The sequence below is a fragment of the Ambystoma mexicanum genome, chromosome 3q (genome assembly GCF_040938575.1).
Source record: "Ambystoma mexicanum isolate Mex_15411 chromosome 3q, UKY_AmexF1_1, whole genome shotgun sequence".
Lineage (NCBI taxonomy): Eukaryota > Metazoa > Chordata > Amphibia > Caudata > Ambystomatidae > Ambystoma > Ambystoma mexicanum.
The window spans coordinates 27,407,181-27,423,408 of NC_090926.1; the positions used below are offsets into that span (position 1 = coordinate 27,407,181).

Genomic DNA, 16,228 nt, shown 5'->3' on the forward strand with positions numbered 1-16,228 from the left:
ACTCTCCTCTCGACTCTTTCATCTTTGGGCTTCTCTGATCCGGTTCTACAATATCAATCCTATTTATCCAATTGTTCCATCGCCATGTATTGGGCTGGTAAACGTTCTTCCACCTTTCGTCTACTCGCTCCTGGGTACGCTACACTTGTCTCTGTATACTTCTCCCCTCTCAACTATTGCTTCTTGATTTGGGCTATCATTTCTACGCCAATGATTCTCAAATGTGTATTTCCTTTTCCTCACTTTTCACTTCCCTTCATCCTACCGTCTCTGTCTGTCTTTTTGGATGCATGCTTATTTCCTACATCTCAACGGCCAAAAAACTGAGACCCATTTTTCTCACCTTCATCTGTTCCCCCCTCTATTTGTTTTCCTCCCTCCGATCTCCCTCTATCCACTTCTTTGCTTTCTTTCTCTACACACAATTCTAATATTACCTGCTCTTGCCATTATCAACTGTACAATGTGTGCAAGGCTTCCCCTTTCTCATTGCTGATCTCTGCTGTAGTCTTCTCTCGTTTGGACTACTTTTCTGCACTACTTATTGGCTTGCCTTCCTAACAGCTTTTCCAGTGAGGTCTCCCTTGCTACCCCTGTGGTCTCCCTTGCTACCCCTAAAAAAACCTTTTAAAAAACTATTTTTTCTTTTTTTTTAAATGCACCTCTCTGGGCTGTGGCCAGCGCCATGTAGCTCTTTGCTTCTGTGCAGTGGCTGGCTTTCTTGTTCAGGCTGCGTAAAAAAAAAAAAGACAAAAAAAAAGAACAGGGGTTCCACAAGTCTAACACTTTCAGCAGTGACCCTACATAAGAAAGAATAGGAATACCAAATAATTTGTCTTTCTGGAATTCTATACCATAGTTGCTAGACTCATTAAAGGTTTAATTCAGGCACACTTCAGGGGGTGAGTCACTGATTTAGTCTGTTCTTAAACACCTCAACTAAGCCTTTCATACTTCTGAGGTCGTTAAATGAGTACAACACAGGTTGGGTGATATTGTATTATTTATATATTAAACATTTAAGCGTAAGTGCTATATAATAACACATCATTATCATTTGGCAATGGACGTCTGCTTGCAATTACAGTAATTTGGTAACATGGGCCTATACACACTGATCTTAACGATACATATGGCGATCCATTCTTGTATGAAATGTATATCACATTATAGTGATATCGTACCATATTTTCTGTACAGTACTTAGGAACAATGTTATGTGAAACCACTTACTGTTTTGTCAAGGAGTGAAAGGTCATATTGCATCACTTCCCGTGATATCACTTAGGCGGAGGGTCAAATGAAATCACTTCCTGTGATGTCATCAGAAGTCAAGGGCCATATAATGTCACTTCCGCTACCCCAGGCCATTTGGTGAAATGATGTCCCTGAGCTTTTCCCACTACCTTCCATCTTTAACTCTTCCATTCGGTCTCTTTGCTGCTCTCCTCCCGTACTTCTAACTCTCCTTCACTCCGCTCCCTTTCTTGGCTTTCGTTCGATTGTTGATTACTCTTTCGCTTTCTATTTATTGTCCTTAAATGTGCTCATTCTAGTGCCCCCTTAACTTCTCATTTATCTCCCTTTATGCTCCTTCCCACTCGCTTCGCTCTCAATTCTTACATGTAGTCCCTAAACCACATGTGCCAATCTTTTTTCCACTCCTTTTATCTTTTACCCCCAAACATTGGTATGCGCTACCCCTCTATATCCGATACTCTCGTACCCTTTTGCGCTCATACCTCAAACACCTTTCTTCTTTCTTCTCGGCGCTAAATGTTTAATGTACGTATAAAATTGCCTATTTCATATTTGCACTGCTTCTCAAGTACAGCACTTTGGTGAAAGAACTTCACAAATCAATAACATACAAATAAATACAAATTTCAGTGAAAGGGGTCCTAGAGAGAAGAGGGTCTTTCAAATGCCACAGCTCTCCGGGCAGCTCACCTTCTGGTCTCGTTATTTCCCAAAAAAACAGCTTGTTTTTTTGTACAATTTCGAATTTCTTCTGAACATTATGAACAGCGATCTGCAAGGCTGTGTGTTGGGTGCATTTAAAGATGTAAAATACGGCAGAAAAACAGATTACATGTTTTAGACTTGCATTAATTTGTATTCTGGTGCTTGTATCCTTCCCCTTGAAGATGAAGAAACTGAAGTCTCGTTCTCCTTATGCATAACATGTTTCTATAAAGTGTGTGTTTTAAAGTATTGCCATGTTGGTATCTGATTTTTGTACTAGTTAAATCAGGTCTACAGCACAGGGTGATATTTCACTTCATGAATTGAAACATTCACAAATAAGTGCACCTTGCTGTAGGACAAGAAATGAGAAACAACGTGCTCAATGCCAGGCTTTTCTAGTTTCACCTATTCACCAAAACGTGTGATCTTCGGCAAATCATTTCATCTCAAAGGGCCCAACCTGCCCAACTTGCTAGCCCCTAAATACTTCTATATTGTCAACCTGTAAGAATGATTTAGTTCTCAGGGTCCCTTCTTCAAATGAGCCTCACTCATGTGTTAACTGGCTACAGCGTTGCTTCATGTATGACATTAGTGACCACTGATATCTTGCACACCAGAAAGGCAGTGGTTTCTTTGCTCACCAATGGCAACACCACTTGAAAACCAGATCCCTCTTCTAATGTATGTGCTCGGATGTGGTTGTGCACCTTCCTGGTAGCGTCTCACCGGCATCCGCCATGCCTGCTATGAGATGTGGGCCTCTAGGCACACCTGAGCGCTTTTCCATTGTGCTATGCTGCTAGCCTGACTTCAGACGGAGGACTGCCGGTGCCCCCTGCCCTCCAGCGGGTACACCTCCCGCATGGCTGCTGTTGCGCAAAGTGCGCCGTACCTATGCTCGAATACAGGCACCCTGGCCCTGGGCTGCTAATGTCGCTCTTGAAATGCCACCTGCTTGTTATTCTGATTTCAGCAAGGAGGGAAGGGATGAGGGTCTTGGTGGGAGTACCACGGCATACTTCAACGCTGCTGGGTCAGCAGATCAAGCTGCAGGTTGTGATTGAAACCAGGGATGGTGGTGGGAGGTGGCAGAGCTTCTTATCCCTTAATTTGTTTGGTTTCTCTTTGCCCTGTGCCCCAACCTCTCTTATGATGGCCTGACAATGGCGGAATCTCTTATACATGAGGGGAAGGCAGAGGGGGCGCAGAAATCCGTTATTTCCTTCTTCCTCATATACTGCCCCTCGAGCGGAAAGAGGGTGATGTGTGAATGCCGCCAGCCCCGCACCCACTGTAGCTCCTTGCACCCTGCTTCAGACTTCTAAACGCTTAACGCTGGCAGAGACGGTTGCGCGGCAGACCGCGGGCCCTGCTACACCGTCTGTTCTTGAGGGGTGACTGCATAAAGCGAATTATGCAACTGAAACCCTCTGCTTCGACAGTTAAAAATAACCACAAATTACCCTTTTTAAAATGCAGGCAGATGTCTTTGGGGGAAGCTCTGGCGTGCTGCGCGCTCTTGTTTGAAAATGTGTTTTTTTTTTCGTGAACACAAGTTATTTCCATTCTCTCTTCTGCAATTTCTACATTTTAACCACTTTGCCATCGGCGGAGCGGCACCTTGCATAGCATGGTGCTAACCAGCGGCTCGTGGTCTGGAATGGTCCCCGGCCGTTTCCCCACTTCGTTGTTAAATGTGTTTGCGCCACTTCGCAAGTCAACCAATCGGTTGGTCAGCTTTCCTCCCTTCTCCTGCTCCTCAAGGTCTGTGTTCGAGAGGTCCCTTTTATGCGCTGTAGTGCGGCCCTCTTCACTCTTGAGGGGTGAAGTGAAGATGTACTCTTTTAACGTATGATATGTAGTCATCAAGGCTGGTGGGTTCCATGAGTTAATATCCTTGCAGAAATATTGCCGTACAAAAATATCGCCATATTTTTGCTGCGATATAAAGGCATAGAACCTGCGGGGGACAACCCCGCAACCCCTGCATTATTTTTAAAGGCGCGGGAGACACCCCCGCAACCCCTGCTCCTAAAAACCCCCAAAATGTATCCCTGCCAAAAATATCGCCTAGGGCCGTTGCAGACGATATTTTTGGTGGGGATAATTTTATTTTATTTTGCATTTTTAAAGTGCTCACATAGCCCACGGGCATCGAGGCGCTGTTACAGGAATAGTTTTTTTTTTGTTGCGTAATTGTTTTGTTGTCTTAGTTGCGTATTTATAACGCGCGTGCGGACCCGGGGATTGAACCTGTGTTGCTTCGTGTCGTCTTGCTTCCAAGGCGAGCACGTTGCCGCTGAGCTATCCTCCCGGGATGTAGTGATAACGGCTGGTGTTGAGAAAGGAAGTTATACTATGCAGTACACACATCACCTTTTACAATGACTGTCCCTATGGTCTTTTGGGTGGAATGTTAGAGGTGTAATGGAAGCTAGTGATGTGCAGGGTGCCACCAGGAACAGTTCAGGGGGCTTGCAGGATGGAAGCCAACTACAATGGATGTTAACCCGCTGCTCTCCGGTTTCCCACGTTATACTTAACTGTAACTTAATAAAGGAAGTTGCCTTTTGTACCCTCCGTCTCCCGCCTCATCATTACCCAATGTCTTACTTACCTGAGGTAAGAGGGCGCTTCAGAAGTGTGTTGTTGTTCTTGTTAGTTCTGGGAGAGCGAGCTCTTGTGTGTTGGCAGGGGCTGTGTTGACAAAGCTGTAGGGGATTTTTCTGGGCGTTACAGTCGATTTTAAAGGGTTGCCTGGTTTTGCAGTGGCTGCCTTTGCTATAATCTCACTGGTTACTTCCATGGGTGCAAACTCAATGCATGCGCACACTTACCTATTGCTCCACTAAATGTTCTCCTCCACGCCAAGCAAGTCCCAATAAGGACCCTCAAGTGTAGCCTGTGGGGGAAACGTTCAGGAGCAAAGGACAGAACGTCATCCCATGTCTCATGTACAATTGCTTCAAACCTGGGGCCAAGCATCCCAGCAAACCAAAGCTAGTCTGGCCCGTGACAATGGCCCACAAGCTCTCCTCAATATCTTCAGGTAAGCCCCCCAATCATTTGTTGGTGGGGACCCAGGTTTGGTTCATTAAGGTAGGCTTAGCCTACAGCAATCGCTGGGGCCCATTTGGCTTTAAAGGATGTCTGAGCCCTTCTTTTGGAAGATCATCCGACGACTTTGAACGGAGTAAGAAAAAGGACTCATTTGGACCCTGGCTAAAGATACAGTCTCCCTTACAGCTTCTGCCAGTTAAGGAAGGCCAGGATTTCCAAAGAGGGAAGCAAGATCCCTCCCTTAAACATCTCCCAGGGAACAGAGGGAGATACCGACCTCAGAGGACTCGTCCAGCAGCTCCAGAACCGGTACCCAGCCAGCACACAGTGTGCCCTGCTAGGTTCTGCCAACAAGCTTCCTATGTGGAAAGTGCCAGAGAGTCTCTGAACAAAGGACAAGGCAGTTACCTGCAAACATTCTCCTCAGCTTTGGGCCGTCTGCCTTAAAGGATGGCACGTGGCCAGTAAAGAAGCTAGGAGGAGTGCCACAACAAACATCAACCTGCACCCATCTATAAAGGACATTTTCGAGGCAGTCAAGCCCTCGAACCACGACAGGCTGCACCATGGACTCGTCACGATGCAGTCACTAAAGCCATCCGAGACGCTTTGACCAGCAATCCAGATCCGCCAACCGGTACAGAGACAATGATTCTTGCCCCTCAGCCGCCGTGTAGGCCAGCCTGCAGCCGTCCGTCCAGCCTTGCTTGCCGAACTGCCTGCCGCCTGATACCTGCAGCTGTCTCCCATCTTGAACTCTGTCGCAGGAGCTGCAAAGCATTCTGGAACCGACTTGATGCTGTCGAGCATCAAGATCATCTCAAGCACAAGGTACATTGTGGTTCTGCGACCCTGGTCCAGCTCCAAAGGCCCCTAGTGACATTTATGTCCCCTTACTCCCTTGGTGCTGAAACCAAATAACCTTGAACAGCTAAGATTGATTGCTTTACCCACTATCCTCCTGTCAGTATCCAAGAGTGCATCAATTTCCTTCGTGAAACTGTCTGTCCTCTGTGTTCCTTTAAAGGGTGGGTTGCATTTTGTAGTGTACTCAAACTGTCTGTTATAATGACAATAAAGTAGATATTTGTATACAACCTTGACTGGACAGTCCCTTTTATCATTGGGTATTAATTGTATTTTCGCTGTTTTGTAACTACCAAAGATCCACGACCTTGCGTAGATAAGCCTGTCATTCTGTCGATACCAAAATTGGACAAGGAGGTTTATAAATGACTCGGGAGGATAGCTCAGCGGCAACATGCTCGCCTTGGAAGCAAGACGACACGGAGCAGCAAAGGTTCCAATCCCGGGTCTGTGCTTAGAAACCTGTGGGTATTAAGCGCGTTATAAATAACCTATCATATATATCATTGTGTTTCCAATCTGTTCGGATGCCTTCTACTGTACTAGAGGTGTGAGGCTGATTGATGGTTAGAAACCGATACTCATCCCTGGACCACTGGTGCCTCAGAAGTTGATTTGTTACACAAGGGGTAGGGGTGTAAAAGGCACGGATGTGCCTCCTTAAGTCACAAGACGGCAGCAGCGGACTCCCTGTGGCCTGAGTGAAGTCGCTGGCTGTGGATTATGAATCAATGGCCTCAAGATATATACTTTTAATTGATCCCCTTCCCAATTCTGGCACCATGTATGCTTGTTTGAAGTCACAACCACTGCCTCAGACTTTACCCGGAGATGTATATCAGCGAGGGGGGTGTGGCCTCCTAGTATTGCCTACCCTCCATGTGGCGCAAATCACAGGCTCTGCCTCCCCAAGTACATTAAAAATGCTCTCTTTCCTCTGATAGGGAGGACCCCAGCCGAGCCCCTCCTGGACCCCAGTGAAGTGTCTTCACGACAAACTCTGAGCCCACCCCTCGCGGCCCCACATCCAGATGATTAGAACAGCTATGGGGGCTGTTCGTGCGAACAGGTGAGTCCTTGCATGACTGTGACCACATGTAAGCCTGTGCATGCCTCCAGGAACTGGGCATATCTGTTTTATATAACAATAATTTCTGTAATGTGTGTGTTATAATAAAATGGAGTGAATATTGATGTTGTGCCTTACCTGAAATATTATGCAGTGTTCCTTGACGTCATCTGTTTTGTAATGTGATGCCTTCATTCGTGTTATGATATAATGATGTTTTCTGAAATGACAAATCTCTCATATAATAAAAAACAGTATTCTGTGATATATTTTATGTTATAATATGATGCAGTGTTCTCTAATTCGGTTTTGGCTCATTACAAGTAAGGAGATGTGGTAAAAAATTGGCGGTAACGGAATTACTGCCACTTTTCCCACATCGCCATATTAAGAGTATGGCCTTGGACTGGGGGATTCACCTCCAGCTTCATGCGGGAGGTAAATCCTCCCACTTTAAGACAAAAATCGGCAAAATTACTCCTGTAGTCATTTTCCGCCAGTGGTAATTCCGCCAAAAATGCCCCATGAAGTCCAATGGACTCTCAAAAAATGGGGATTAACTCCACCACTGGTAATCCGGTGGTTATTCCACCAGACCAAGTGGTGGTAACGGTAATTGCGTTGGGCGATATTCCAGAAGATTTACCATCAGAATACCGGCCAACTCATGATCCTCACAGTGATATAATGCAGGTGTTGCAATGTTGCACCTGTATCCTGCAGTGTCATGTTGTGTCTTTTCTGTAATACAATGAACAACTCCACAGTGGCCGAAAGCTGGGCCCTCCCTCCTTAGTGCTCCAAATCAATCAGCCATCGAGGGGTTCATAAAAGCAACCCCTCTTCTCTTATCTGGGGTTTTCCTGCCCCTCTTACCTGTGGCTCCCTCATACGCCACGTCATTGGGTTAGCATCTAAACACTCCCACAAAAAGGGAGTGCCGTGGAATCGTACCTTTTGTTCTCACAGAGAAAAGGGCAAGGCTGAGTCGCTATTCGACATGTTCCCACACACAAACGAGGGAGCGTCATGGCGATTTACCGTCAGCTACTTATCCCTCCACAATGTGTACCATGTCTAGTGCCAAATAAATCAGGGGCCTTGGTGGGGTCCAGTGTGCGTGTTTGCCCGTGAGATGGCGAGTTGAGGATGTCCAAAAGTAGACCTCCTTAAATTAGAGTGATCAGATGTCCGGGTTTTACCGGGACTGTCCCGGAATTTGAAGCTCTGTCCCCCTTTTCGGGATTATGTTCCCATTGGAAACTGCAGTGGTCCCGGTTTTTTGTAGTAGATCTTCACAGCTGGCAGGCAGGAATGCACAATCTCGCACAAAAGAAATGCTGAGGTTTACAAGAGCCCATTGTTCGCAGGCTCTAGTCGATAGAGTGCAGTTGGCTTCTCGGACTCTTGCATTCGTTTCCAGCAATGTCGATTGGTAATGTCTTCGATGAGAAAGTTAATAATGAATCTCAGTAAATTCCCTTGGTGAGCTAGAGATTACTAATCGTCCTGGTGGTACACAGTCCCACCGTGAGCCACGTACCAAGATGAGGAGATCTGGGCTGGCACCCCAGAAGTGAAGAGTTCATGCTGCGAGACAGCCAGCGGTGAAGCTGAACATCAGTTCCTCGTTTTACTGCATCACCTTAGTTAACCGGTCCAAACGCAGGGCCTGGTCACAATGCTGCGACAGTTTCCTCAAGATGCCCATTCATCCTAAGGCTCTAGAACTCACGGTTCAGGTCAAATGTAGTCTATTGCAGCTTCTGAGTCACGGGTACAGCTGAGATAAAGCCTTCTAGGCAATCTGGGGAAGGACTGACACTAGGCCGGAGCTGGCAACATGTAGTTCTGCAGATGTTTTGAAGAGCCGTTCCCAGGATACTAATCCTTCGACTATGCTGGCTGGTGCTGATCGAAGTGGTAGTCCAAAGCATATGGAGACCCAAAGGTTGCGGTCTCAAGCCTCGTATATTCAGTACTGTTGCGCCCGGCTACCTTCTAGTTTGGTGCGCATTATAAGTGAATAAAACAAACAAACAAACAAACATAAAAGCAACACATCTTTAATGGACTGAGTTCTAATGGCCAAACTTAAGCTGACAGCAAGGTTGGCAGATGCACTCCCATGAAACAATACAAAAACACAACAGGCTTCCAGGCAAAGCGCACACTTTACTGGCCTGTCAGCCAGGGAGTTGAATAGAAGGTTGGGTTTGCAACTCGCCATTCTCAAAGGGGCTGCTACAGGGTGGAACTTGAAGGGGGTGGCACATGATGGCACTTCTTTCCCTGAGCCCAGACACAGACCTCTCAGGATCTGGCAGTGCTAAACTTGTAAGAAAATAAGTGCCAGGGCCCAAATATTTTCTTGCATGGTGAGAGGGGCAGCTCCCCTTCTACTGTCGACTCCACCCACTGTTGCTCCATACAGTGTCACTCGGCTGCTCCATACAGTGTCAACATATTTGGGGTTAAAGCGCCAACTCCCACTGGTTCATTGAGGGTGAAATCAATATGGCATATTAATTGTGTCATTGAATTAAAATAAATGTTTGTTTCTTTAAAACGCATCATCGTTAACATGTTGCTCTAATCCTATCAGTATCAAGTGAAGCATGTTTACCATGTAACCACAGGAAACGAGAGCAAACATGCTTTCCTCCTATGGGAAATTGATGGACGAATATAGGCAAAATCGTTACTGAACAGATGAGTTGCCTGGGAAACACTGCAGCAAGATTGTCTTGCATAGGCTGGCACTCATGGCTGGCTCTCCTGTTAGATATGGGTCTTTTCACTGACTTTTCCCGACGGTTGGGGCTGTTGGCTGGTGACTGTCCTGTTGCTGTCAACCCACCCTGCTGGTTATTGCACTAGAGAATTTGCAGCAATGTCATGCAGGCTGAGTGGAGCGGTGGTTGGACATGGCCAGCATCAGTGCCCAGAAGAAATTAATTGATAAATAGTCCTGCCCTGCCAACCTTGGTCATCAGGTTTGTGAATAACAATGAGCCAGCCCAGGATGACAGTGCCCAGCGCACACCGTTGTGGATTGTTATGTTACTATGACCGACAGTTAAAGTAATAAAGTTGCCAGAACACCACAACATAATCAAGCTGGCACTGGAATCTGGAGTTATTCTTGTGCCATCTGTTGACCTGAGTACCTGTTCTAGTCTGTAGGGAGACTTCAGGCAAGGTAGTTAGTCTTTTTAGGAATAGATGGACATGAGTGCAAAAGCGGCACACCGGCAGGGATCAGGGATAACATCCAATCATGCAAAGGTATCCTAGAGACAGGAGATGGGCAAATAGATTATTCACGTATTCCTACCACGTGGTCAAATAACTGCAGAAAGCTTACGGGCTCTGCAATATATGGGATAACAAGCAATCACGAACCGATTCCCGACTGACCAGACACAGAGAGGCTGCCATCTGCGTGACAAAGTGCAATAAACTATTACAAAGAATACCCTCATTTACAAACCATGCGTATATTCTGCACAGGAGAGAAAGAGCCTACGACGAGAGCATGAACATCAAGAAGAAATTCAATAAAAGGACACTTGAACTCTATCCACTTAACTTAAAAGTTTCTTTCCACGAAGAGCGAACAATATATAGAAAGATATCCTTGGAAATATATTGTAGTGCCCCAAAGAAGCACATTTCAGGGTCATTACACTAAACAGGAGAAGTGTGAAATATGTGCAGGCCTGGTGTAGTTGTTGGAAATGCACCAAACTAGCGGTGCAATCAGAGGACATTGCATATCCTGATGGAATATAAACGTGCATATGCATGAAAAGATGTTAATGGTATTAGCGAATAAATGAATAATACATACTGTCTCCAGAGTACTTTTGTATAATTATTGCCATACCTCCACAGGTGTATTATGCATCTCGATTGATGGTACTGCAGCTTGGAACACATTGATTCTATAAAACGTCAATAATATTAGTGCGCACTTTGGGCCAGATTCTTGAAACAAATGTTGCTGCAAGCGATGAGACTCGCTAGCCGATCTAATTATTTTCGCTAAAGAATGGCCACCCTAATTCGAATAGTGCATCTGAATGAGCGCACAATGCCCAGTATCCCCCTTTGCACATTTGAGCAAAACAGGAGGCATTTCTGCACATTTAAAAGCACATCCCAAATTCACAAATGGCGTGTGCTACCCGCTGTGGTTTACGGGAACAGGCCGAGAGGGCACAAATCATGGCAGGGTCATTTCTGGACCTGTCAGTATTTGTCCTTGCTGAAGCCACGCAGTAAACTGCAGCGGTCACACTAGCAATTGCATTGCATTGGCTCGACTTCATGAATGCACACCAAAGCCGTATTTCATTCCCTCAAATGGGCCTTCCCAAGTTTTTCACAGGAAAGGGAAATGCAAGCTCCAGCCAGTCTTGCAGGGGAGCATTTCTCACATGTAATCACTGCAGCCAAATGCTTTGCACTTTCTTTAATCAAGCGTAAACTGAAAATCATATGTCTTTATTCCACGCTCCACCACCAGCCCACTGTACCTATTTAAAAAACGAGTGCCTTGCATTATCAGCACTGTAAGTATTTGTACATCTCTGAAGTGCAGCACCAAAAGTGCGCATGAGATCAGGATGAAAAGAATGCTGACATTGCTCGGCAGTTTCCAGTATTTCATCAAATCAAAGGGGACAATCAGATACAGAGGCCGCCAGGGGAGCTTTTCTCCTTATCCAAGAGGCGGGTAGAAGAGGAAATGCAGGCAGGAAGAACACGAACACTAGACATGGGAAAAGGGGGTGACATGTCATTACAGTGCTTTTTAGGCACCACACTGTCTTCTCATTATTGTCAAAGTACAAGCGGCTGCATGCAGTGGAATGGCCTGAAGGAGCGGGGGTCCAGGAGTAGGCAATGATTTATGGGGTCAGTGCTCCGAACATATGGTGCGTGGGTGGCCAGGCTGCCCACTGAGCGGGTAGAATAGGTAGGCATATGTTCGGGGAGGAAAGTGGATTGAGGAGTGTGGGCCAAAAGGGAGCATGTGGAATCATGGGTTGGCTGCAACAACAGGGGCCAGCACAAAATAGAAAATGCGGTTAAGGGGGCAGGGGGCACGATGGAGGGTTATTAAAGGGGAATCATCCCTCCAGGTAGGTGTGAGAAACTAGAGCTTGGGCACTTGGGGAGGATATTTCTACCAACAACTTTATTTGGTTGCCACAGTTTCTAAAGGAGGAATAAGTTCATGAAGAGAGAAAATGGTCCAGAAACCCAATCCTTCCCAAGCAACATATCTGACGTAATGTAGTGTTCTACAATGGTGTGTTGTTGCACTAGAACAGTGTGTGTGGCCTCTCTTGCTCCTATATTAAGGGAGGGCGTTTCTTGATACTCTTTCTCTAGCCAATGCCATCTTCACCGAGAGGATCATTGCTGACTTCATCTCAGCCCTCCCTTAGGACACCAGTATCTTGCTCTCTCTTTCCCCGCATCCCGACACCAACACTCAATCACTCCAGTGATTCCTCAGCTGTAAACTACCATACTCCTCCGTCGCTGACGCCAGTCCTACTGTCACTCTCCTTACCACCGATTAGGAACCTCTCCTCCTTCCTCTGCCCTGGTCTCCACTATACCCATCTATGTCCTTATCACCTCTTTCTGTTCCCATCTTCGCAAACCATCCTCTACATTCCATGTCAAGTTGACTCTTCAACCCCTCTGTGCCATCCCCTCCTCCACTCAACTCCATCACTGACTATTCCGTCCCTCTCAGCCACATGCTCCCTCCATCCCGCCATCATAGCAAAACTGGCACCCCGGCTCCAAGCTATCAGCCCTTCATGTGTTTCTAATGGCCCGTTTGCTCCACAGACAAAGCTCTTTCATCACCAACTGCCCTTTCCTGCCGCTGGCCTCAGCGACCATCCCACAATACTTTAAAGGCGCAGCTGGCTCATTTAGCCTAAAATTTAAAAAAATCTGATGATGCCAACAACCCCACCACCTGTCAGCCTGTCCCTCCTAGCGCTCTACTCTAACGACCTGGAATGTATGCAACCCCACCAGTCTGGGTTCTACACTTTACCCACTACTCTAATTCCTGCACCACTGATTCATCTCAACTCTTGGATCGATATGCTTCCTTTCACGCGTCAACCATCCTTTCATCCTTCACATTCACTTCCGGGATATTGCCTTTATTTGGATTCCCTCCTACTTCTCCGAATGTTCCTTCACCATCTGAGGTACAATTGCACTTCCTCTACCACCACCCAGCAATGGGAGTACCCAAAGGGTTAGTCCTTGGTCTCCTCCCCTCCTCTGCAGGTCAGCTTTTGCATCTCCGACCGCCTCTTTGTCAACAATACTCAAAAAATGTTCTCCTCCACCCCGGAGCTTTCCGTTTGCCCCTCCCAGTGTCTCTCAGTCAACCATCACTGGATGTCTCTCCACTCTCTGATGCTCACCTCTCCTAAAACAAAAGCGGGGTTCCTTCATGCTCATAACATCAACCCTCAACCCCTCTCTTCCATTTCATTCCTCACCTCCTCATTACATCCAAAAACACTTGCAACCGTGGGGTTCTCTCTGATGGTGACCTCAAACTCCTGCAGATGATCTGCTCCATGGTTACTGCAACATCGGTGAAATGTACCCCTACCTCACCTTTCACGCCCCTAACACCCTGATCTCCACTCTGATCCTGAGTTGCCTCGACTGCTGCTCATGACTAGAAGGGGGTTCCTTCCCATAGTACTGAACTTGTCCCCCATACTCTTCTGAACCTCCATTGCTCGCTCCTTCACTTCCGCTCATTGCCACACCATGGGCTGTCAATGCAGAACTGCTCCATGTTTAAGCTCTTTCTTTGTGTCTTTAAATCACGCACCCGGCTTACGTTATATCCCACACCAGCACTGCTTCAACCCTGCAATCCTAAATCCTCCACTGAACACCCACTAACCCACATTCACCCTCTGTTGCATCCCACTAACGCTCCCTCATCCCTCCTGCCTCCCAAAACACTACAATCCACTCATCCCATGAATGAAAACCCTACCACTATGCAGGGCTTCAGGATGACCCAAAAAAGCACCTCCTACCTTTTGAAAAAGTTCCTAAGGCCTCGAGTGGAATCACTCCACCACTGTCGAAATCACCTTTCCTCCCAGCTATACTTTTATTGCCTAAATGCTTCCACTGCTAGTATGCCCTGCCCGATTCTAATCTACGCCTTCTTATTCTTAGGCACGGGTAGTATCATTCAGTGGCAACGCGCTCGTCTTGGAACGCAGCGTAACACAGGTTTGAATGCTGGGTCCGTGCTTAGAAACCTCTTCGGTATTAAGCACGTTTTGAATAACCAATTATAATAATGTTCTTGGGGGTAGAGGGGGGTTGTCCCTGCTTACTTCTGTTCATTTTTTGTTTGGGCTATTAGGTGTTGCTTGAGAGACCTATAAGCCAAAAACAATTGAATTGGAGTACAGATAGGAAGGAATGGCATACGTGGAGAGACACACAGGAAAGGCATATGAGAAGGGACACAGAGTCGAGGTGTTGTTTGGTTATGTGCCCACCCATTGCCTGCCCATGCTAATCCCTATGGCCATTCCCACCCATTCCTGCCTCTGCCCAGCCAAAACACCTCCTCGTGAGAACTCTTTGAGCTTGCTTTAATCAGGCCTTACTATAAGGCTTTGCATTCAAAGCACCCGCCAGTGTTTGTTCAAAGCTGTCTGAGAGTTAATGACTTACTTGGCGTTGTAAACATGCTACTGGTGTAATAAAAATGTCTTCCCAGAACTGGCTTCAGCCACCCGATTTTTGAAGCACTCTTTGTATCTTCACTGAACACCTGTTAAAAACAAGCATTGGCAAAGCTATTCCGGGTCTTGACACAGCACCCATCTAGGAAATAGCTACACAACTAGATTTAAACATGCAGCTCTCTTTTCACTCACACCTACAGCCATGTGTTCACACTGTTTTGTCACTGAGCATGTTGTGGGCGCATAGATGTTGTATCTCCTTACAATTAGTGCCATGACATCCGCTCGACCTTCATATAACTTGAGACTGAACGCATGGTAGGGCGCCCCACGTGCCTCCTCAGAGTGAGTCTAGAAAATGCCCGGGTGAAGTCAATTGAAGTTCAAACAGGCCGACGCTGTTTACAAAGTTCCTTGGATACTGTGGTCCCGAGCTTGTGTTTGGTTCCTCCCATGACAGCACGTTCATTGCACTGTAGCACGGCTCACGGGCAACTGAGCTGCGTTCGGGGAAAGAGTGCGTCGGGACGCAGGGCGGCAGGCGGAGCACGGTCGGAAGTGAGCAACCTTTGCGTGCTGGTTCTTCCGCTGGGAGACTTCTCTGGTAAGAAAGGGATGAGCGGCTTTTGTTTTGAATTCCCAAGAAGGGAGGCGTGTCTGTGGTCACTGGAACAAATCAGCACTCGTCACAGCTTCGCAAAGCAGCCCTATGTGTGTCACCTGAAATACCGGCCCCCAGGCCTCAATTAGTCCTAGATTGGATCCAACTGCGTCCTGTGCGCTGGGACTTGCAGGCCCATGCTTTAAAAGGCAAGAGTAGAAAGATTAGGTCCTAGAGAGTGCAAAGTAAAGTTGTTTAAAAAGCTACGACTAGGTATCAGCCATGGGCATCACACTTGACGGATTACAAGCACCCTGTTGTATGAACGCTAGAACGCTTTTGAATTTCTAATATCTAGTCTTGTTAGGACAAATGATACAGCAATAAGAAATGGGACAGACTTGTGCTGTGCTCTGGTTCGTGAAGGGGAAACAAAATCCGGTATATTTAAATAGAATCTGCGCTCCATTAACACACTCCAGTATAAATTTCTATTCCGATTGGCAGTGAAATAGCGACATTTGTTTTCCAAATAGCCGCAGTTTTTAACACCACCAAGTTACAGTCCTGGCTCGATTTATGGAGAACATAAACGCTCAACGCCCTAGAGCAGTGGCTTACAAACGGTGATGCTGGCCCCGAAGGATGTCGAGGGGGCGCGAGGCTCCTGAAAAGGGGAGTATTGTGTCTTCTTTTCATAGAAAATATAAGCAGATCTGGCATCTGGGGGCTGGGGCCCGCAGGGGGAGGGGGGCAACAATAGTTTTACTCAGTGGGGCAGGCAGGCAATAATGTTAACTGAAGGGGGGGCTCAGTATGAATACATTTGAATACCTCTGCCCTATAGACTGTGGCTGACAAGCGTGGTGACATTGTGGGCTACAC

At 46.7% G+C, this 16,228-nt stretch overlaps 1 protein-coding gene across 1 annotated transcript in view; it reads left to right on the forward strand.

The window, feature by feature from the left end:
• The window catches only part of KCNJ4 (potassium inwardly rectifying channel subfamily J member 4), a 353,446-nt gene that overhangs the window by 243,889 nt on the left and 93,329 nt on the right, over positions 1-16,228 (forward strand). The window contains exon 2 of the mRNA XM_069652975.1: positions 6,843-6,967. Within this exon, the coding sequence (XP_069509076.1) occupies positions 6,930-6,967 (38 nt within the window). The 5' untranslated portion in view covers positions 6,843-6,929. The remainder of the gene's footprint in view (positions 1-6,842; positions 6,968-16,228) is intronic.